At 60.9% G+C, this 21,687-nt stretch overlaps 4 protein-coding genes across 4 annotated transcripts; 2 read left to right on the top strand and 2 right to left on the bottom strand.

Moving 5' to 3' along the window:
* The first annotated feature begins 173 nt into the window (after positions 1 to 173).
* Positions 174 to 11,658, top strand: LIX1L (limb and CNS expressed 1 like). The gene is made up of 6 exons (XM_068414665.1): positions 174 to 528; positions 5,414 to 5,577; positions 6,571 to 6,711; positions 7,221 to 7,316; positions 8,930 to 9,007; positions 9,170 to 11,658. Exons 1-6 carry the CDS (start codon positions 174 to 176, stop codon positions 9,410 to 9,412), a joined length of 1,077 nt encoding a protein of 358 aa, XP_068270766.1. The 3' UTR covers positions 9,413 to 11,658.
* A 1,051-nt stretch (positions 11,659 to 12,709) lies between these two features.
* On the top strand, positions 12,710 to 15,418 carry RBM8A (RNA binding motif protein 8A). The gene is made up of 6 exons (XM_068414878.1): positions 12,710 to 12,801; positions 13,183 to 13,242; positions 13,494 to 13,571; positions 13,833 to 13,969; positions 14,051 to 14,187; positions 14,933 to 15,418. Exons 1-6 carry the CDS (start codon positions 12,735 to 12,737, stop codon positions 14,976 to 14,978), a joined length of 525 nt encoding a protein of 174 aa, XP_068270979.1. The 5' UTR covers positions 12,710 to 12,734; the 3' UTR covers positions 14,979 to 15,418.
* A 466-nt stretch (positions 15,419 to 15,884) lies between these two features.
* On the bottom strand, positions 15,885 to 18,124 carry LOC137671556 (gonadotropin-releasing hormone II receptor-like). The gene is made up of 3 exons (XM_068415151.1): positions 17,636 to 18,124; positions 17,317 to 17,521; positions 15,885 to 16,360 (listed from the first exon to the last, which is right to left on the bottom strand). The coding sequence occupies exons 1-3, from the start codon at positions 18,122 to 18,124 to the stop codon at positions 15,885 to 15,887; spliced, it is 1,170 nt and encodes a 389-aa protein (XP_068271252.1).
* A 2,228-nt stretch (positions 18,125 to 20,352) lies between these two features.
* On the bottom strand, positions 20,353 to 21,678 carry ANKRD34A (ankyrin repeat domain 34A). The gene has a single exon (XM_068414732.1). It carries the CDS (start codon positions 21,676 to 21,678, stop codon positions 20,353 to 20,355), a length of 1,326 nt encoding a protein of 441 aa, XP_068270833.1.
* Between the last annotated feature and the right edge of the window lie 9 nt (positions 21,679 to 21,687).

Below are 21,687 nucleotides of genomic sequence, written 5' to 3'. Positions count from 1 at the left end.
GCTTTCACCGCCCTCCCTCCCCCCTCCGCCCCGCCCCGCACTCTCCTCCGTGCTGCCATTGGCCAGCTCCCCGTGCCGTCCCGCCCCCTCCCCGCGGCGATCTCCACGCCCATTGGGCCCGCGGGCGGTGAGTGACAGCTGCTCGGCGGCGGGGGCTCTCCGTCGCAGCGGCGATGGAGTCGGTGCGGGCGCAGCGGCTGCAGCCCGGCGTGGGGACGCTGCGCTCCCTCCGCCCCGGCGTCACCGGCGCCCCCCCCGCCGCCGCCTCAGCGCCGCCCCCGCCGCCCGCCCCTCCGCCCGCCGCCGCCGCCGCGGTGGCGGCGCCGCCGCTGCCCGCCGCTCCGCCCCCGGCCGGGCTGGGGCTGGGGCTGGGGCTGGGGCTGGGGCTGCCGCCGCCGCCGCCCCCGCTGGGGCTGCAGGGACCCGCCGCGCCGCCGCCGCCTGGCTCCGGGCCGCCCGCCGTGCTGCGGGAGGCGGTGGAGGCGGTGGTGAGGAGCTTCGCCAAGCACACGCAGGGCTACGGCCGCGGTGAGCCGGGGGGCGGCGGGCGGGGGGCTCCGGGGGGCTGAGGGTGGGGGGCCCGGGGGGGCTGAGGGCGGGGGGCCCGGGAGACCGGTGCCCGGGGGGGCTGAGGGTGGGGGGCCCGGGGGAGCCCTTTTTCCCGTGCTCGGCCCCTTCTCGCCCCGTTTCCCCCCCGCCGCGGGGCTGCCCTCCTGCCCCCCTCGCCCAGGGCTGGCTCCTCTGCAGCTTGAGCCGGTTTCTTCCTCCGTCTCCTTCCCCATCGCCCTCTCCCGGGGCGGGGGATCATCTCCCCGCTCCCGCACAGCCTGTGGCTCCTCTTTGCCCCCTGTTCCTTCCCCCGGTGCCCCGTGTCCCATCCCGTCACCGCGGGCTCTGGGCTCTCCTCGGGGTGTTCCCCTCTCAGCTCCCCCTTTTCCTTCCAGCCTTGTCTCTCGCTCTCTCCCCTCCCAGCTCCTCCTTCCCCGTTAATCCTCCCTTGTCCGGGGTTCCTGGTGTGACCCCTTGCCTTGGTCCCTGCGGGGTGACCGAGGAGGCGTCCTTGACCGTTGTCGTTAGGTTAAATGGGAGTAATTAGCGGTTTTGTGCCATTTGTGGAGACTTTCCCACTGTCTGCTGCTGCCTGAACCCTCGCGCTTGGGATCCCCCCGCTCTGCAGAGTGAGCTTGGATGGTTTGGGTGAGCGTGGGGAGGAGAGTCCCTGCTCCAGCCCGATTGTTTGGGGCTGCTCGTGCCAAAAACGAGAGAGTGAGTAAAGTAAAAGTGAGTAAACTAAACCCGCTGAGTCCGTGGGTTCTCTGGGTTTGCCTTTTCCCCGGGGAGCCTCGCGGGTTTGGTGGTCAAGCTTGAGAAACGTTCATGGGTCTCCTTGGCTTGGAAAGCTCGGTGGCCTCTTGAATGCCAGCTTTTGCTTTTAGGGGATCAAGCGTTTCTGGGTACCTCGTTTGAGGTGGATTTGTGAATTAGGGAAGGAAGAGGAGGGTGGGGTGGGCGAGTGTGGAGGTGAGCACGAAGGCAGGTGAAGGAACTTGATGATCTTTTAGATCTTTTCCAACCCTGACAATTCTATGATTCGATTCTAACTTGAGCTGGGCAGACAAGTGAGGGGGTTTCCTGCTTGTGCTGTACCTGTAACAGGTAAACGTGTGATAAAGTTAGTGGAAGTGGCGGCTGGTTGGTTCTTTTTCATGTGTTTTAGATGTTTTTAATGTTTTTTGGAAGGAGGGTGCTGCTTGTGCTGGAGTGATTTAGTCCTCTGGGTGTAATTCCTTCAACTTGGTGTCAGGGCAACAAAAGCTCATTTCTTTCAACGAAGGCAGCAGCGAAGAGCTGGGCAATCCCTGGCCCAGGGTCTCCTGGATCCCCCTCGGTCCTGTGCCCTGCGCGGCTGCACCTCGGCGATGAAAAACCCCGCGGCTGGGAGCAGAAATCAGCTCTGCTGGTGCTGGAAGAGGCTGTTTGGGGGGTGTTAAGTGCTCCACCACGCTCCTGCGCCGCGGGGCTCCAAGGGTTGCATCAGAGGCGGCCGGTCGTGCGAGAGCCCCCGCAGGAGGCTCCGATCTGGGCTCTGTGTATGCTTTTAAAATAAAAAAAGTACAGAAGCGAGAAAAAAAGGTTAAAGCACATACTTGAGCGGTCCTGTGATGGAAAGAATCTTCCACCCCGCCCGAAAGGAGACACTTTGCAACTATTTTGAGTTCCCGACTCCTTCCGGCGACGGCAGCAGGTCCAACAGGGGCGGTCGCGGGCTTCCAAGTGGTGAGCGCTTGGCAGGCGGGGGGACGCCGGGGCCGCGCCATGTGGAATCACTTACTGCTCCGTGTTTAATACACGAGTCAGACGTGCTGTCGTGTCCGCAGCGCCGGGGTCCGGGGTTGTGCTCCGAAGCAACAAACAGATCTGAGGGATGGGCGGAGCAGGCGCTGCTTTGTGTCCCCCAGCTTTCTTTACCTGCGGGGTTTCCATCAAACACGGCCTCATGCGTGGTGCAAAGAACAGGGCACTTCTTCAGCATCTTCACCTCAGCTTGGCCAGGGGAGGGTCAGGTTGGACATTAGGAAGCATTCCTTCTCAGCAAGGGCCATTAGCCATTGGAAGGGGCTGCCCAGGGAGGTGGGGGAGTCACCATCTCTGGAGGGGTTTGAGAAAAGACTGGACATGGCCCTTAGTGCCCTGGTCTAGTTGCCATGGTGGTGTCAGGGCAACGGTTGGACTCGATGAGCCCAGAGGGCTCTTCCAACCTCAGTGATTCTGTGATTGAAACCTCTCCCTGCCCTCTCCCGTTGTGTTTCATGCTCCATATGGGATTAAGGTCCTTCGGGGTGCAGGTGTCCCCGCTTTCTCGAGGACCGTCCCCTCACAAACAGACGTAACAGGGTTTAGGATGCTTTCTGAAAAGCAAACGTCACGTCTCAGCCTCTTTCCCCCACGTGGCTATTTAGTGATTTAACGGGAGGAGGGGGGTGAAGGAGCAAAGCTGGAAATCATCGATCTGGAGCTAATTCAGACTAAGATTTCCCTTGGGGTTCGGCGCGCATTTGTGGAGTTTCAATTAGGTATTTTACTCTCTCGTCTCCTAAAACCGTCCTGCCGGCGGCAGCTGGAAGCGTTGAATCCCCTCTGTGAAGAAAACCTCGTTGGGATGCTTTTCAGCTGTCTGACCTATTGCTCCAGTCGCTAACGAAGGGCCCAGCCAGCGTCTGGCACAGAGGGGCCCTTGTCTCAGGCTGCAAACACAACCCCGTGCCCGTGCGTGTGTTGCACGGCGTTTCCTCGTTAACCTGCTCCTGGCGCCAGCGTCCCAGGCTTTGCTATATTCAAACAAATATTAATTAATCTGAATTTTCAGAGTAATTCCCCGAGTTGTGAGGATTTGCCCTGCCTGATGTAGCTCGGCTCTCTCTGGGTGGTCGCTGCTGCGAAGTCTCGGTTGCGCCGTGTCCCTGAAGCCGTCGTTGAATCGGGCATTGTCTCCCCAAATCCGTTGGGGATTATTTGTGTGATTTACACCGTCCCTGGGGAGGGAATCTGCCTGGGTGGAGGGGAGTTCTGGCTGGGTATTGGTGCGCTGGAGAACTGGCAGGGAACCGGGTATTGTTTGTCCGGCTTTTTGTCAGTCTGCAGTGGAAAATTGCCCCCGTCTTGCATGTTCCATCAAAAAAAAAACCCCAAACAAACCCGAATTAAACTTGAAAATAATCCAAAGCGACTGAACAAATGCCCTGAAAAGCCTGTGGGTGAGAGAGGAGGGAAATGCTTAGTGAGGAACTACTGTGGGAGTGAGTCCTCGCCTGGCTGCGTCTTACAGAAAGCAATAAAACAAAGTCACAGGCTCGGGCTCGAGCTCGCTGTCTCCCCGAAAGCCACCTGGCTGAAGACCTAGAAAGTTCCAGCACTGTGTGGGCAACCAAGGAGCTCAGCTGGGGTGGCTTGTGCTGGACTTGGCCCCCCACATCCGCGTGTGGCCTCTAACTCACCTCCCTTTATAGCCAACCCCGGGAGGCTTTGAGAGCAGCAGCCCCGTCCCGCGTGGCGCTGGGCCTCGCTGCGTTGTGTGCGGCTCCTCGCGGGGGGATTTGGGGGGATTTGTCTTGTTTTGCTTCAAACGAGAGCTCCGGCGTGGGGTCCTTTGAGCAGCTTTGGCGCTAGCGAGGAGCTGCTGTGATCTGCTGCAGATCACCTCGCTTCAAAGCGCTTGCTGCGATTAAAAGGGCTCGGAGGAGGAGTGCTGAGGAAGAGCTGAGGGCAGGCTTTTCCTACAGCTCCCCGGCAAACTCTTCAGCGCAGAAAGAAGCTTAGAGCAAATTCGACGGGATTTAAGAGCGTCAGACGCTGTGAGCGTCACTTTTCTTGCCCAATCCTTGACGAAATAAAGGGTGAGTGAACTTAGAACAGTCCTCGTGACGCTGGGGATTCGATAATTAAGAGAAGGACAGGGCAGCTGGCTCATCGTTACAGCAAACACCTTGAGTTCTTGTGCGTGTTAAAATAATAATTTAATCTCGTGGATTTGGGCTACAAGCTGGTTGCCCCGAGGGCTGCGTGCGTCGGTTGGCCGCAGAGGGTGCGGACTTGCAGGTGCTCAGACCCCGTGTAGCACATGTGGTGCTCCAGAAGAGGTGCCTGCTTAAAACCGACTGCTCCTGAGAGGACTGTAATTAGCAAAGGCAACGAGGGCTGTCGTTTAGGCTCTGGTTTCCTAACTGAGATGGAAAAACCACTTACTGTAACGAAGCTAATCCTGGTTTTATCCTGTGATTCACCGTTTGTTTATCCATCCTTCCACGCCGAGTGGCACAAACGAGATCCTCCCATTAGATGTTTCTGTTCTCCTCCGTGCCGTTACACGCTCGCTACGTGGCAGGCAGATACTCCCACCCAAGTTACAGGGAGTGCTGCCAGGAGGCCTCAGCTGGGCAGCTTTGAGCCTCAGGTCGCTTCTGGCGTCTCCATCGTGTAGGTTTGAGGTGGGTACGTGATGTTCAACCCGAGGGCAGGTGGTTTCTGCGTGTTTGTGTTGACATCGTGCACCTCCAGCTTCCCTTGAAGGGACATTAGCCATCGGAAGGGGCTGCCCAGAGAGGTGGGGGAGTCACCATCTCTGGAGGGGTTTGAGAAAAGACTGGACATGGCCCTTAGTGCCCTGGTCTAGTTGCCATGGTGGTGTCAGGGCAATGGTTGGACTCGGTGAGCCCAGAGGGCTCTTCCAACCTCATTGATTCTGGGATTCTGTGAAGCTGAGGGGTTTTAATATGAGACAGAACAGCTCCCTGAGCACCGACGTTTGTGCCATTCTGATTCTGGATGCGGCTGCTCCTGGTGGGTGATACCTGAGGAAACCAACTTCTGGGCTCGTTTTCTGTGTCTGAACTCCATTCTGTTCCTGTCTCCTCAGTGAACGTCGTGGAGGCCCTTCAGGAGTTCTGGCAGATGAAGCAGTCGCGTGGAGCCGATCTGAAAAACGGAGCCCTCGTGGTGTACGAGATGGTCCCTTCCAACAGCCCCCCTTACGTCTGCTACGTCACCTTGCCGGGAGGGAGCTGCTTTGGCAGTTTCCAGGTACGGTTGCTTGGTTGGAGCGACCAAAAGCAGTCCAGCTTGGGTGCCCTGAGAACCTTTCCCCAGCAGAACTAGTGCTCAAACACTGTGGGCACAGCATTCCCTGCTGATCTGAAGCATGAGAGGGACATGGGTCTGACTCTTTAATTTCAAGCTGGTATTAATGTTCCTAATTGCCTATAAAACCCCCACCCAACTTCAATCCGGGAAGGTTTGGCTCTAAATTTTGCTCTGCAGGATGTTCTGTGCTCCCTACACGTGACTTGGGCCCTAGGTAAGATGTGTGGTATCAGAGAAAACTCTTAGATGGGCGGGTTTTGGTCCTTCCTTCTCCCTCCCAGTTAAGCAGTGGGATGTATTTACAGGATGTAGCTCGGACAAACTGGTAGAGTAATATTTCCTTGTGAGGGCTCTGGATTTGACCCAGAACCTCTTCTCAAGGTGCCAAAAGACTCTAGAAATCAAATCATAACATTGGATCGACAGTTTCTCCCCTCTTTCTGTTCAAAAGGAAAATGTCCAACCCAAATACCTCACCCGAAAGATGAAGGTCCAAAAATCACAGCGGGTCCTGCCTGTGTTTCGGATTCCTTCGCTGTAGTGGCTTGAGGCAGTTACTCTCTAGTCTTGGTTTGAAGAACGTGTCCAAAAGAAACAGTTCTAGCAGCTCCACGGGCTGGCCAGCCTGAAGAGCACTCCTTGTGCTTCAGAGTAATTTGGTTTTAAGCTAATTACTTTTGTTGAGGGTCTGATGGCTGGCGTTTCCTGCTGCTGAGCTCAGCTGCCTGCCTGATTGCTGTGTGCGGCGTGGCTGGGATAGCTGTGGTTTAGAGCCAGCTCCTAATGACTTCAGGCTGTCGGAGAGCACGACTTCCCAAAGCTACCCACCTAATTCCCTCCCCGTGTGTGGGGGGAGATGTTCAGAGCACGGGGCCGAAGGGACCCCGCTCATCTCACCGTCATTCTGCCCCGATGGTGTTTGTCCCTCCTCAGTTCTGCCCAACCAAGGCTGAGGCCCGACGGAGCGCTGCGAAGATTGCGCTGATGAACTCGGTCTTTAACGAGCATCCCTCGCGGCGGATCACGGATGAGTTCATCGAGAAGAGTGTCTCGGAGGCCCTGGCATCTTTCAACGTAAGTTTTCAGTGCCCAGACGGGGGCAATTGGTGGGGTTGACTGGGGAAAAACCTCTAATCACGGGAAGAGGAGTTTTCTTTTACATCTGGAACCCTTTATGGCAGGTTTTTTTCAGTGACTTCTGGGTATTAAAGCTTCTAACTATAGCTCTAATTCTCGTTCTCCTGCCCACACAGTCTCACACTCTTCATGCTGCCCTCACATCAGGCAGGGCAGGATAAGAGGACTGAGGTGTTGGTTCATGTGGCCCTTCTATGACCGGGTTGTCACCTTGGCTGGCTTTCTTTAAATCAAGTATTTTCCAGAAACTTTAGTTTCTGGGTGCGGGAGCTTTGCGTTCTTCTTCTCCTGCTGTAATTATACCTTATCCTGGAGGGAGTTCTTGCAGAAAAAAATCCCATTTCAAGTGGCATTGTGAAAAGCCAAGTGGGCTGCCTTACTCCGTGAGATCTGTAGTGAATGATGCAATCCTGAATTCTAATTCTGGTATGAAACGTCTCTTGCAGGGCAATCGGGAGGAAGCTGATAATCCCAACACCGGCATCGGTGCTTTCCGCTTCATGCTCGAATCCAACAAGGGAAAATCAATGCTGGAGTTCCAGGTACTGCTCATAATTGAATGAATAAGTGGTTCAAGGGGTGGTTGGTTTGATCTCTCAGCTACACCCATGGCGCTTTACATGTGACGCAGAAGTGGGGCTTTCCTCTTGGAACCCAGCGCAGGATTTGTGGCACTCGCAGGTGTAGCAGCGAAATACTTTGAATTTGGCTTCTCTCTGGACAGGCTCTTTGATATTTGCGAGGCTCAGGGTTGTGAGAGGGGCGTGTGTGCTGATCCAGTGCCCCCAGTACACACTGTGGAGGTAGCTGGTGCTGGGGGTCCAGACAACACCTCCAGGTCCCGTAACTTGGGGCACTCAGCGAGCTGCTTCATTGGAGAGTTTAATCCCTGTCAAATGGGAGAGATCTCACGTCCTGTAGGAAAGCTGGCGAAGAGCTTTTACCCAAAGACATTTTGATGTAGGAGTCTGTCATTACATGCCCTCGAACCACAGCATTATCTGAGCAGTCTTTGTATCCCACTGAAACACGCTCGGTCTGTCTCTCACTACGACAAAACATCTGTGAAATTAAAAGTACAAACTGCTGAGGGAAACTGCGGCAACCCTGCTCAGTTCTGGTTGAGGCAGCTGCTCCTGTGAGCAGAGCAGAGCTAAACAAGGCTGTGTAGAGCACTCTGAATTCTGCCTGTGACTTGATAGCCCTGGAGCACGCTCCTTGTCGAGCGGGACGTCTGTCCCCACACATGCAGAGACGTTATGACAGTGCTTTTCAACTCGTGAACCCTTTTAATTTAAACTTGGGCTTCAAAAGTAACTCGAGACGATTCTTGTGCAGACGAGTTGACTGTAAAGCGCCCCGACTGGAACGGGATTTTTAGAAGAGGAGAAATGAGACCGTAGCTCTGCTCCAGAGCGACGGAGGGTTTGGATGCATCTCAGAGTAGGCGCCTCAAGTCTGTAGCGTCGCTGGATTTGGGGTTCTTTGCTGTAGCCAAACCTCTCCCGAAGCTGACTCCTTGCCTGGCTCGTTTCCCTTGAATGGAAACACTCGGTAGGCGGAAGGCAGAAGTGTTTATAGTAATGGCCCTGTTTACACAGGGTGACTCCGTGATGGAGATTCCTTAGGCTGTGTTTGTGTGTGGGAAGCCGAACGAGTCGCAGCGAGTTTATGAAGGAAAATTTGTGTGGTCTTGAGAGAGAAATGTTTGCGTGGAAGACATTGGGTTGGCGGTTTAGCGTGGAGGTTGTGAGATGACCGAGTGCTGCCTTCAGAATCCTGAAATCCCGGGGACAAAGTGAAGCATCAGTGTCTTCGTCTCCTCTGTGATCCACTCGTCTGCTCAGGGGGGGTTTGTCTAGTGGGGTGAGCCGGGCTTTGCCCTGTGTGCTGGCTCCTAGGAGGGTGGTGGTGCCTCCGCCTCCCCTGCTGCTGTGGTTTTCTTGTCTCTTTGATAAATCTGAGCTCATTAATGCTGGAAGTCTTTTGTTTACAGACTCCAGAGCTGCAAACGTGACCCTTGCAGTTGCAAAGAACTGGGTGTGATGGTGCAAAGCCCTTCTCAGCTTCTTGTTCCCGTAGCTTGAAACTAGCTTGGCTACTCTAACGCTGAACCCACGTTTGCTCGTGGCCTGACCCCCTCTTGTCCTTGCAGGAGCTGATGACCGTCTTCCAGCTGCTGCACTGGAACGGCAGCCTCAAAGCCATGCGGGAGAGGCAGTGCTCACGGCAGGTGAGTCTGGGCTCTGGCTGTCTCCAGCAGCCACGCTCTGGGGGCATTGGGGTGGCAGCAACCTTCTCCTCACGCTCCCTTAGCTGATGCTGCAAAGCGCCGTGTCCCCCGTGTAGTGACTTGTCTTTCCTAAGCTCCCCTGCATGTGTCCCTTACCACCAGGAGGTCCTGGCTCACTACTCCCACCGCGCTCTGGACGATGACATCAGGAACCAGATGGCCATGGACTGGGTGAACAGGGAGCAGAACAGCCCCGGGGCCCTTTCCAGAGAGCTGGCTTCAACGGAGAGAGAGCTGGACGAAGCCCGCCTGGCCGGGAAGGAGCTGCGCTTCCATAAGGAGAAGAAAGACATCCTGATGCTGGCGGCCGGCCAGCTGGGGAGCATGCACTCCTCCAACTGCTAGACTCTGGCCTGCAAGTCCCTCCGCTCCCCCAGGCCTGCTCACCCCTCCACGCCGACGGGATCCGTCCCGTGTCACGTAAAGCATGTCATGCCTCTGCCAGAATTGTGGCCCGTTTGCACATCTTGAAGATTTTTTTTTTAAAAAAAAAAAGCTCCTGTACAGATTTTTACACTTTTAATACTTGCTTCCAGACCTACTCCTCAGCCTCCTGTCCGCTCGAGAGTTCCTTCTGTCGCCTTTTTTTTAAAGACAGCATTAACAGCGCGGCCTCTCTGTTCACCTGGAAGTCCTCCGCTGCACGGTGGTGCTGTGTAGTCAGCAGCATTCCCTGAGATGTAGCACTTCTTCCCGAAAGCTTCTGTTCTTTGGAGCTGTGCATGTCCTGCAGACCTGCTTTTGGGTATTTTTTGTTGTGCTTCTGCAGTAGAGAGGGGTCTATCACAGCTCCTTGATACACACTAATTAAGAAAGCCAACAAAACCAACCAACGCGTTCTCTTTAACACTACTGCGTGGGGGGATGCTCCCAAGCGCATAAAAGGGATTTAAAACTGGGATTTTGTTTTGGCCAGACTTAAGTTTCTACAGCATTCCAGTTCCAGGCTCAGGCAGGATTCGCAGTCCCCCCTCCCACTGTCAGGTGCCTCTGCCTCTTCCTGCTCTGGCTTTTCGCTCGTGGGCTGGGAGGTAGTTCACCCTCTAAATAACGCACCTAACAACAAGCTACAAGGCCCTGTGGTATTTACAGGATTGGGCTTGGAGGTTTAATTAGTCTGCACCAGACAGAGCCTCCTGCCCTGCTCCTCTGTGGGTTCGTAGGGTGTTGGGGTGGAGGTGCTGAGGCCCCGTCCCCAGCCCTCGCCGTCAGTGGGGGGACGAAGGGGCCGGTTTATTTTGCTGGAAGCAGAGCATTAGAGTTGTTTGGTTTCCCCAGCCAAGCTGGGGAGATGGGGATGTTTTTGAAAATCTTGCAAGAAACGAGAGCTGGACGTGCTGTTCTGTCCGGAGCAGCTTCCAAACCAAATGTCAGACTTGGCCTTTCCAAGGCAGGTTTAAAAAGCCTTGCCAGAGTTTCAGAACTCGCTAGCAATAAGAGGGGAAACTGCTCAGCTGCTCTCCCTGAAGAGCCTTGCGAACACAAGTCCTTGTTAACTGGAATGTGTTTAGGTCTTCGTTAACTAGAACCGTGTTTAGGTCTTTGTTAACTAGAACCATGTTTAATCCTCTGAACCAGAGCACAGATCCAGCCCCAAGCAGTGAAAGCTCAGACGAGGGTTTGGCCTCAACTCTGCTTTGCTTCTGGCAGCCAGATTAATGTACCCCGCCCAGCTGCCCCCCCACCAGATAAAACCAGTTATTGGGGACAATTTGTAGGATTTCTGGTAGAGCAGAGGGCTGAGTGGTTCCTCAGGTCAGCGGATCGAGCAGAGCTGACCGGTCCTCAGCGGGAGTTTGGCACGGGAGGACAGGGATCGCGTGACTGCGGGGCTGGACAAAGCAAGGGCGTGGGCTGCGGTTTTTGGCACCCCTGGCCCGAAGGGTTTGTGCGGTGGAGCCTGGAAGGAGGAGAGGGGGTGAGCGGAGCTGGGAGCTCCCGCTGCGGAGCTGCTTCCCTTCCCTCTTACAGCGGTGGAACAAAGCGTTGCTGAAACTAAAATCTCTACATGCACTATTTTTTTAAATGGATAGTTCCCTGTTCTTTGTAGACGTATCCCTACTAAATCTATATGATGTTTAGATGTAAAAAAATGCCCTTTCTGACGGTAAAGTGTTCCTACAGCTCAAGTTCAGTCGAGAAAGTAGCGGCGCGTTCAAGGTAATCCCCGTGTCCCTGCTTTCCAACGCGTAGCCCTGAGGAGCCAGACACGCCTCAGCGGGAGGAGAAATTGCAGCCAGCCTTCGGTTCTCCTCTCTGCAGCGCAGCTGTGAGCCGTCTCCATTCTCTCCCCCTGGGTTTAGAGGTACACAGCCAGCGGGACCCCGCTGTTCCCACAGCCACCCACCCCTCGCACCCTCTCCCCACCACAGCCCCTCACACAGGACCGCAGAGGCGGGCGGATATTCGAGCAATAGTCTTTGTTTTGAGATGGAGATTTTAAAAAAAAATCGCATTATCTGTAGGTATTCTAGTTTTGTATTCTCCTCCTAACAAGCCTACTTTGTTTTTTTTATATATTTTTTTATACGCAGCCTCTTTACGCAACAGTATTAATGTTTAACACGTTTATAAATGTGATTGTAAATGGTGTGGAGTTGTGGTTTTTTTTTACAGGCTGGCAATATCTAGGCCTTGGATTTGGATTTAATCACTTGCTCTAGAAATAGCACCGAGTCTAACATCTCTCTACCAGCATCTCCACACCTGCGTGTAGCGTTAAACGGTGATTTATCCCAGGGCCTGATCTCTTGCAGATAAGAGAACTCCCGAGAAACCCCACAGCACCTCCGCCGACAGTTTTGGGCCCCTCCTGGCAGCGCTCCCGGGTGCTCTGGGCTTTTTGCGGCGCTCACGAGCGTTTTGCACGTCGGGATTTTAATGCTTTTATAGCCAGAGCTCTCGGCGGCTGTCCTGCGGCGTCGGACGCGAGCTGTGTTGGATGCCTCGCTGCTCTCAGGCGAATCGGGGAGGATTATGGTGTTTCCATTCATCCCGGCAGATGAGAAAAGGAAAACCTGATATTCCGTGACTCGTGTTTTTGGCGATTCAGGTGCTGCTTTTGAGCGTCTGGATCTGCTTGGAAGGTGATGAAATGAACAAATCCAGGTTTTTCTCAGCATCCAAAATGGGTTGTTCTGCTTGTTCAGGCGGGGTAGTTAAACGCAAAGGATAAATCGCTGCGGTTTGTACGTATGATTTTATACAATAAAGCAATAGATTTTGGGGTAGCTGTGGTGGCTCCTCTCTTCTCCTGGGGCACAAGCAGCAAACTGTGCCCCCCTCCTCTCCTTTGAGTCACGCTTGGGCAGGGGCTCGTACTCCGGGGCAGCCAGGCTGGTGCCAACTCCCTGAAGGTGACAGTGGCCCCCAGTATGGCCCAGTTTGGGGGTGAACTCGCACCCCAGCATGGCGGGACGAGCTGCAGTGACCTCCCCAAGATGGCGGCGGGGGCGCCTCCGCCACTCGCCCTCCCCAAGATGGCGGCGCGGGCGTTCCCGCCACTCGCCCTCCCCAAGATGGCGGCGCGGGGGTTCCCGCCGCTCGCCCTCACCAAGATGGCGGCGCGGGCGTTCCCGCCACTCGCCCTCACCAAGATGGCGCCGTCGGCGCTTCCGGCGCGCTTCCCGGCGTGCACCGCGGCGGCGGCGGCAGCGGGAGCGGCAAGATGGCGGACGTGCTGGACCTACATGAGGCGGGCGGCGAGGACTTCGCCATGGACGAGGATGGCGACGGTGAGGGATCGGTGCTGGTGTTGTCCCCTCACGGCCCGACCCCGCCGACCGCCCTGGCCCGGTGCCGGCCCGGCGCCTCCTCGCCTCGGGCCTGCCCGGGGGGTCCCGCCTCGGTTCCGGTTGTGGCCAGCCGCGTCCGTGTCACAATGGGGGGGTCCTGCCCGGCCCAAGGGCCTCCTACCCGGCCCGGAGGGGCCCGGCCCGGCCCCGGGGATCCTGCCCGGCCTGGAGGGGACTTGCCTGGCTCGGGGGCTCCTGCCTGGCCCGGGGGGTCCTGCCAGGCCCAGGAGGGACTTGCCCGGCCCAAGGGGGTCGTGCCCGTCCCGGGCCGGTGCTGAGGGTCCCGTCCCCGGTTCCGACCCGCTCCCCTCTCCCCCGCAGAGAGCATCCACAAGCTGAAGGAGAAAGCCAAGAAGCGGAAGGGCCGAGGCTTCGGCTCAGGTGAGGAGCACCCACCGCGCTCAGCCCTCCTGCACCAGCCGGGGTGTCCCCGGCCCCTCCGGGCCTCCGTGTCCCGGTTTGGGTTAAACCCTTCCCCCGGGATCGCTTGGGGAGGGACCTGGTGCGAGCCCCCGGCTGCCTTCGTGCTTTTGGGGAGTTTTAAGTGGGTTTGGGGGTGTCTGGGCCCTGTTGTCCTCCTGGGTGATGGCACCGGCCGCCCGTTTCTCTCTCCCCGTCTCTGCTGTGCCCAGAGGAGGGCTCCCGGGCCCGCACGCGCGAGGACTACGACAGCGTGGAGCAGGACGGGGACGAGCCGGGCCCGCAGAGGTGTGAGTATCACCGGAGGCACCTTCCCCGCCCTCGCCGCGGGTGCTTTACCGGAGGGAGGGGGGACGCGGGGCCTTCGGCTCCGTGTCGGGGTTCAGACCTTGCTGGGATTTATCTCAGCTGAGCCGAGAGCGTTGGGCTCCGGGGCTCCATCTCCCCTTCCCACCCGCGCGGTGCTTCACCGCAGCTTTGGGGGGGGACCCTTTCCCCGGGCCCCCCCCAGCTGGCCCGGGAGCTCGCCCTGACGCCCGTCCCTTCCGCAGCGGTGGAGGGCTGGATCCTCTTCGTCACGGGGGTTCACGAGGAGGCGACGGAGGAAGACATCCACGACAAATTCGCCGAGTACGGCGAGATAAAAAACATCCACCTGAACCTGGACAGGCGGACGGGCTACCTGAAGGTGGGAACTGGCACCAGACAGGGCTCAGGGAGGGATTGCTCCTGTTCTCCCCCCTCACGCCCCGTCCCTCCCGCCCCGCAGGGCTACACTCTGGTCGAGTACGACACCTACAAGGAGGCGCAGGCGGCCATGGAGGGGCTGAACGGGCAGGACCTCATGGGGCAGCCCATCAGCGTGGACTGGTGCTTCGTGAGGGGGCCCCCGAAAGGGAAGCGGAGGTGAGGGCCGAGCAACCGGCCTGCGCTGGGGCTGGGGTGGAGCAGGGGCTGGGTTGGGGGGGGGCCACCTTCAAAGACCCCCTGCCACGAGCAGGGACAGCCAGACCAGGTTGCTCAGAGCCTCGTCCAGTCTGACCGTGAGTGTCCCCAGCGATGGGGCATCTCCCACCTCTCTGGGCAACCTGGGCCAGTGTCTCACCACCCTCAGCGTAACAAATTCCATCCTTACGCCCAGTTTAAACCTCCCCTGTCCCAGTTTAAACCCATCACCCCTCGTCCTGCCGCTCCAGGCCCTTCTCCATCTCTCTTACAAGCCCCTTTTGTAAGTGAGGGCTCCCTGGAGCCTTCTCCCAGCTCCTCCAGCCTGTCCAGGTCCCTCTAGATGCCATCAACTGCCTGTGGTGTTGATGTGATGAGACCCTCAGCATGGTGTCACCGTGCTGAGGGTGCACTCGATCCCGCTGTGCCATTGATGGAGGTGTTATGGTCCCAGTATGGACCCTGGAGGGACACTGCTCCTTACTGGTTTCCCCTTGGACGTTGAGCTGTTGATGGTGCCTCCATCCACCCAGCTCCTTGCCCACCCCTCGCACCAGTGTGGAGGTGGCCCGTGTACGGGGCCCTACGGCCACCCGGGTGGATGATGTCACTTGTCTGCTGATGACATCACTGCGTCGTAGAAGGCCCCTAGATCAGGTAAATCACCGCGTGGGCTCCACACACCGACCTCTGCTCTCCCTTCCAGGGGCGGGCGCCGACGGAGCAGGAGCCCGGACAGGAGACGCCGATGATGGAGCCGTGTGTTCTGAGTCCAAACTGGGGGAACTGGGAGGGGAAACTGGGTGGGTGTGGGGGGGGTTGTACGTTGGGAACGGGGCGTTTGAGGAGCAGCCGGAGTAAAACAGTTCGTGGCTTCGGCGATTTGTGTCTGACAAGGTTTTATTGTTTGCAAAGAAGAAAACTGGAGCGAAGAAGCAGCCCTGAGGGTTGGGGGGGGTTCCCTGGGGGCCCCTGCACCCACCTACACCCAAAATCGCCGCGTTTTGAGGCGTTTTGTTACGTGACCAGGCGTTTTAGCCGCTCTCTTTTGGGGAGAAGTTTCCTACGCCCCCGGCGATGTAAATCCCCTGAGGGGTTGGTTCTGTTTCAGCCTTTTAAATAGCTCCGGGTTTGTGTACGATTGTCCTCGTTATTTCTCCTTAATTAAACACTCTGAGAAGTTGTCACCCCGCCCCTTTCGTGCCTAATTTTAGATTTGCCTAAAATCAGTCGATGGCACCGTCGTGGCTGTTGATCCCGGGGCTGGCAGGGAGAGAGATTATTAGTTTAAAAAGCTGTTTTTACTTAAAATAGTGTTTGGAAAAGCACTTTCTTCAGCCCCGAGGTATATTTGGTATATTTTGCCCCGAGGAGCCCCTGGAGTGTCTTTTACAGGAATTTCTGCCCCGGGTTTTGCTCCCTCTGCCCGACACAGGACGTGCTGCTGCTGGCTCATCGCTCCTCGCACCCCGCCTGGCGCAGAACTGTGCCCGTGGTGCCGCGGTGCCGGCGCCGGTTAAACCATCCCCTCGCCCACAGACAGGCTCCTGCTGCGAAAATCACGGGGGTTTATTGTTGAGGGGCTTTGGGGCAGCGCAGAGCCCTCGTGTCTGCCCCCATCCCACCTTGGGGGGTCCCCGCGGGGCCCGGCCTCCCCGTCACATGAAGCTCTCCACCGTCCTCCTCCGGCACAGCTGGCACCTCGCTGCGCCCGCCGTCACCTCCAGCTCGTGCTTCCCGGGTCCCCCCGGGCTGTCGCCGGCTCTCCTGGCCGCGGTGGAGACACGGAAGGAGCCGGTGAGGGTGGAGGGGACGTCCCGCTCGTGCCGGCGGCGGGCGCAGCGGCACGCGCGCCACAGCTCCCTGCGGAAGTGCACCGTGAAGAGCCTGTAGATGAGCGGGTCCAGGCAGGTGTTGAAGAGGCCGAAGAGGAAGAGGATGTGGCTGAGGGACGGCGGCACCTTCTCCCGGGTCAGCATCTCCGGGGAGAACCAGTACCAGAGGCCCAGGAGGTAGTACGGCGTCCAGCAGACGACGAAGGTCAGGACGATGACGATGGACATCTTGAGCGTGCGCATCCTGGCGCGGGGGATGTTGTTGGAGGAGCGGCGGAGCTGGATGCCCTGGGGGGAGCCTGTGGGGTGGGAGCGGGGCCGGGGGTCACAGAATCCCAGAATCAGTGAGGTTGGAAGAGCCCTCTGGGATCATCGAGTCCAACCATGGCCCTGACACCACCATGGCAACTAGACCAGGGCACTAAGGGCCATGTCCAGGCTTTTCTTAAACCCCTCCAGAGATGGTGACTCCCCCACCTCCCTGGGCAGCCCCTTGCAATGGCTAATGACCCTTGCTGAGAAGAAATGCTTCCTCATGTCCAACCTGACCCTCCCCTGGCCAAGCTTGAGGCTGTGTCCTCTTGTCCTGGTGCTGGTTGCCTGGGAGAAGAGGCCGACTCCCACCCCGCTCCAACCTCCCTTCAGGTAGTTGTAGACTGCACTAAGGTCACTTCTGAGCCTCCTCTTCTCCAGGCTAAACACCCCCAGCTCCCTCAGCCATTCCTCGCAGGTCAGACCCTCCAGACCCTTCACCAGCTTGGTCGCCCTCCTCCACACTCGCTCCAACACCTCAACATCTCTCTTGAAGTGCGGGGGATTGTGGTGGCCCAAGTGTCAGACCCGGCCCTTGTTCTTGTTGACCCTCACGCCGTTGGTCTCGGCCCATCGATCCAACCTGTCCAGACCCCTCTGCAGACCCTTCCCACCCTCCAGCAGATCGGCACTCCCACCCAGCTTGGGCTCATCTCCACATTTACTGAGGGTGCAACTCAATCCCTACATCTAGATCATCTATAAAGAGATTGAAAGCCCCGGCCCCAGCACTGAGCCCTGGGGGACACCGCTGGTGACCGGCCGCCAGCTGGACTTTGGAGGGAGGGAGGAGGAACGCGTCGCCCGGGGGCTAACGAGAGCTGGGTTAACGAGCTGGGGAGCGGGGCGCTGGCCCCCAGCGGGAGCGTCGGGAGGTGGAAGAGGACAAGAACCGAGCGGTGACGGAGGAAGGGTGGAGGAGGGGGGCGGCCCCGGCGCTCACCGCGGGCATCCCGCATCCTGCCCGAGATGGCGGCGAGGACGCGGCCGTAGCAGAGCATCATGACGAGCAGGGGCAGGAGGAAGAGGCAGGCGAAGGTGAACATGTTGTAGAGCGTCTCCTGCCAGTGCGCCCCGAAGCTGCCCACCGTCGCGCACTGCACGAAGCGCCGCGGCCGCGACCGCCTCACCGTGCGGAAGACGAACGCCTGCGAGGGGCCAGGGCACCGTCAGCGTCCTTCCTCCCGTCACCATCATCATCCCACCGAGGTGGTGGCATCCCCCTCCGAGGTGTCACCCCCAGGACCCCGGGGTTCGCCCACCTGGGGCAGAGCCAGCACGGCGCTGAGCCCCCACGCCGCGCACAGCATCGCCTTGTTCCTCCTCTCGGCGCTGCCCACCGCCAAGGGGGTGACGATGGCGGCGTGGCGGTCCAGCGCGATGACGACGGTGACGAAGGCCGAGGCGTACATGGCGGCCAGCTTGAGGAACATGAGCGCCCGGCACGCCGCGTCCCCGCCGTACCACTGCACCGTGACGTTCCAGGCGGCGTCCAGCGGCATCACCACCACCGTCACCAGCAGATCCGCCGCCGCCAGGTTGGCCATGAGGACGCGGACGCGCGGCAGGCGCCGGTGACGCCGCGGCGCCCGGGCGGCCGCCCAGAGCACGGCGCCGTTGCAGGACGCCGAGGAGAGGAAGAGGAGGCAGGTGATGGCCACCCGCACCTTGGCGGCGGTGGAGAAGGTGGGCAGCGGGACGGGCTCCTCGCCGCCGCAGCTCCCGTTCCCCGCCGTCCCGGTGACGTTCATGCCGGTGGTGGTGGTGGCTGGCGCGGGGCGGGGAGCCCGGGGACCCACTCGGGCTCGTCCCCACCGCAGGTTGTGGTGACAGGGATCATCTTTTGGCTTCGCCCTGATTCTCCCACCGGGGTCCGGCTCCTCTGCCCTGAGTTTGGTCAGGCCTCAGCCCGGGGGGGTCCGGAGCGATGGTGCCCACCCCGGTGCCAGGGCGCGGTGCATGGAGGAGCCCGGCCCCGCGCTGGGGACAGCGGCCTCGTGTGTCCCTGCCCCAAGGACCCCCCGGCTGTGGGAGCGCCCGGGGGTGCAGCTCAGCCCCAGGACCCCTCAGCACCCAGCGGGACGAGGCTGGTCACCCGTGTCCCCCAGCATCAGCCCCTCCCAGTGTCTCCTGGCCAGCCAGGGGGGTCTCCTTCCTCCTCCTCCCTCCTCCTCCTCTCCCGGGGAGTGACCCTGTGGGGGCTAGAAAACCCCTCTTGTCACCGAGCCGCAGAGAAGGGGACAGCGGGGGGGGTCCTCAGTCTGTGGTGGAGCCACATCCTTGTGCCCGGTCCCCTGGGGACCCCCCGGCTGCCCCCGCGGCGGAGGGTGAGGAAAAGGCAGGAGGGGATGGGGAGGGGGCTGGCTGTCCCTGTCCCCAGCCCTGTGACACCGTACTCCACCCCAGGGGCCCCGGTGCCACCCCCCAGCAGCACCCCAGCCCGTGTCCCCAGCCCCTACGGTGTCGGGTCCCGCCCCAGCACTGCCCCCAGCCTCGGCAGTGCCCCATGGCAGTGTCGTCCCCCCCCAGAGGTTGTCCCCAGCCCCAGCAGTGCCCCACAGCAGTGTCCCCAGCCCCGGCAGTGTCCCCAGCTCTGGCAGGGTCCCATGACAGTGTCCCCAAGCCCCAGCAGTGTCCCCAAGCCCCGGCAGTGTCCCCAAACCCCAGCAGTGTCCCCAAGACCCAGCAGTGCCCCTCGGCAGTGCCCCCAGCCCCGGCAGTGCCCCCCCGCAGTGTCCCCAAGCCCCGGCAGTGTCCCCAGCCCCCGCAGTGTCCCCCCGCACTGTCCCTGCCCGCAGCCCCCGGCCCGGTACCCTCCGCAGTCCCGCCCAGCTCCTGCCGCAGCCGGTGCCGCCGCCGCACGGCCCGGCCCGGCTCAGCCCGGCCCAGCCTCCCGCTGCGGCACCGGCCCGGCCCCCCGCACCCCCCAGGGCTCCCGCACCCCCCGGCCCCGCCTCAGCCCCCACCCCGGGGGGGCCCTGCCAGCACCGTCCCCTCTCCCCTCCCCGGGGACAAGGACCCCACGGCACCGGGGCTGAGCCGGTGCCCCCCCACTGTGTCCCCACGGGGGACACCGTGGCTCGGGACCCCCTGGCTGCAGCCCCTTCCCCCAGCTCTGCCAGAGCAGCCTGTCAGGGTCCCCTTGCCCAGATGTGCTGGTGCCCAGATGTGCCGGTGCCCAGATGTGCCCGTCCTTGTGCACCCCAATGCGCTGGCACCCAGATGTGCCAGTCCATGTGCACCCCAGCATCCAGGTGTGCCATGCCCCGGACATGCTGGCATCCAGATGTGCCCACCCTCACCCCCCCAGCTGTGCCCAGATGTGCTGCCCCCCACCCTGCCCGTGCCCAGGGCGAGCGGCCCCTCCCCGGCCCCCCGACACTCGGAGCCGGGCTGAGCTGTGCTGGGGCCTTTATTCACCAGGACACCGACAGCGTGTGCCCCCCGCGCCCGCTCCCCCCCAGCACCCCCTCGCTGGGACCCCGCCCCCCCAAAACAGGGGGTGAACCCCCCGGGGAGGGACCCTCCGAGGCCACGGGGGTCCAGGAGCTGTTATTGCTCACAGCACCCAGCCCCGAGCAGCGCCTGGCACTGGCGGGGGCACGGGGACCCCCAAACGTGGGGCAGGTCGGACTAGGTCCGTAGGGAAAAGCGCTGCTGGGAGGATGAGGAGGGAGCTGGAGGAAGATGCAGGGGAGCTGTGGGGGGGGGGGGATGACACCAGCTCCTGAAGGGGTTTGGGGTCGTGCAAAGTTTCTGCCGACAGCAGCAATGGAAGAACTGTCACGTGCACGCAGCCATCAGTAGGGCTCAGAGTGAACGTTGCCGCCGCCTGCGTGAGGAGGAACCGTGCTGGCGTGAGAGCAGGCGGGCAGGGACAGGGTGGCCACCTGGGGGGGTCCCTTCATCGGGGGTCCCCCAGGATGCCAGGAGTGGGACCCAGGCATCGCTCTGGGTGCGGGGGGGCCCCGGGGGGTCCCTAAGTGCCCGGCTCCGGGGCCACGCTGCTCTGGAAGGTGGCCAACTGCCGCATCTCCTCTGTCTGCATGGAGTGCCGGCGCAGCAGCCTGCGGCGCCCCTTGGGCGAGCCGGGGGCCGGGGGGCCGCGGGGGCCAGGGGGGTGCGGGCCAGGGTGCAGGGGGGGCAGGAAACCGGCCCTCCCCGGGGCCAAGGGCTCCAGCAAGAGGGTGCCGGAGCCGCGACGCTCCAGCAACCCGGGCGGGCGCCGGCGGGCGCCGGGGGGGGACTCGGGGGCTGGCAGCGGCGGAGGGGGGGAGCCGGCCCAGGGGCACCCCTCGGCGTCGGGGGGCTCCCGGCGGGGCGGTTTGACCCGCGCCGTGTCGGGGGCCGTGTTGCGGCGCGCCAGCGGCTGCGGGCACCCGGGGGGGTCCCGCTCGGCCCAGGCGGCCCCCGGCAGCCCCGCTGCCTCCCGGCCCTCCACGCTGTGCCGCCGCGGGCGCCCGCCCAGGCTCAGCCCCTCCATCCCGGCCACCAACCGCTCGGGGGGTCCCCGTGGTGTCCCCTCCGTCCACGGTGCCACCAACCCCCAGGGCTCCGAATTGAGGCGCTTCAGCTGCCGCCCCCGGGTGCGGGACGGCTCCGGGACGGCGGTGACCGGCGGCGGCGGCGGCGGGGGGAAGCAGAAGACGTCCCGCTCCTCTTCCTTCTCGCTGCCGCCCGGCGAAGCCGCCGCCCGCACGTCGATGTCGGACGGTGACATGCAGAGCCCCGGCGAGCGCTTCTCCTCCAGCCCCGGCGACGGCGGCGAGTTGAGGTATTGCCGCGTGGTTTTGGTCCCCGAGGGCGAGGTGTCGGTGGTGATGATGATCACCTCCTTCCCGCGGGCCTTGCAGGCGTCCAGCAGCACCTGCAGCGTCTCCCGGTCCCCCCGGTTAATGGCGTAAACCAAAGCGGAGGCCCCGGCGTAATCGCGGGCGCTGGGGTCGGCGCCGTGGGCCAACAAGACGGCGGCCACCGCCGGGCCCACGCGCTCGGCGCACGCGTGCATCAGCGCCGTCTTGCCCGTCTTGTCGGGGATGTTGGGGTCGGCGCCGTTCTCCAGCAGGTACCGCACCATGCGCGGCTGCTCCGGCGGGTCGGCGTAGCCGGCGCGGCACGCGGCCATCAGCGGCGTCTGCCCCGCGGCGTTGCCCTCGTTGATGTAGGCTCCCCCTTCCAGCAAGAGCCGCGTGAGGCGGAACTTGCCCTGCGCCACGGCTCGCAGCAAGGCCGAACCGTCCGCCGGCACCATGGGCAAACCGGGCGGCCCGGCGGCGCCGGGAGGGCGGCGGACGGGGCTGGGCATGGCGGCGCT

The sequence above is a fragment of the Nyctibius grandis genome, chromosome 17 (genome assembly GCF_013368605.1).
Source record: "Nyctibius grandis isolate bNycGra1 chromosome 17, bNycGra1.pri, whole genome shotgun sequence".
Lineage (NCBI taxonomy): Eukaryota > Metazoa > Chordata > Aves > Nyctibiiformes > Nyctibiidae > Nyctibius > Nyctibius grandis.
This window is presented reverse-complemented; position numbering and strand designations above follow the sequence as displayed.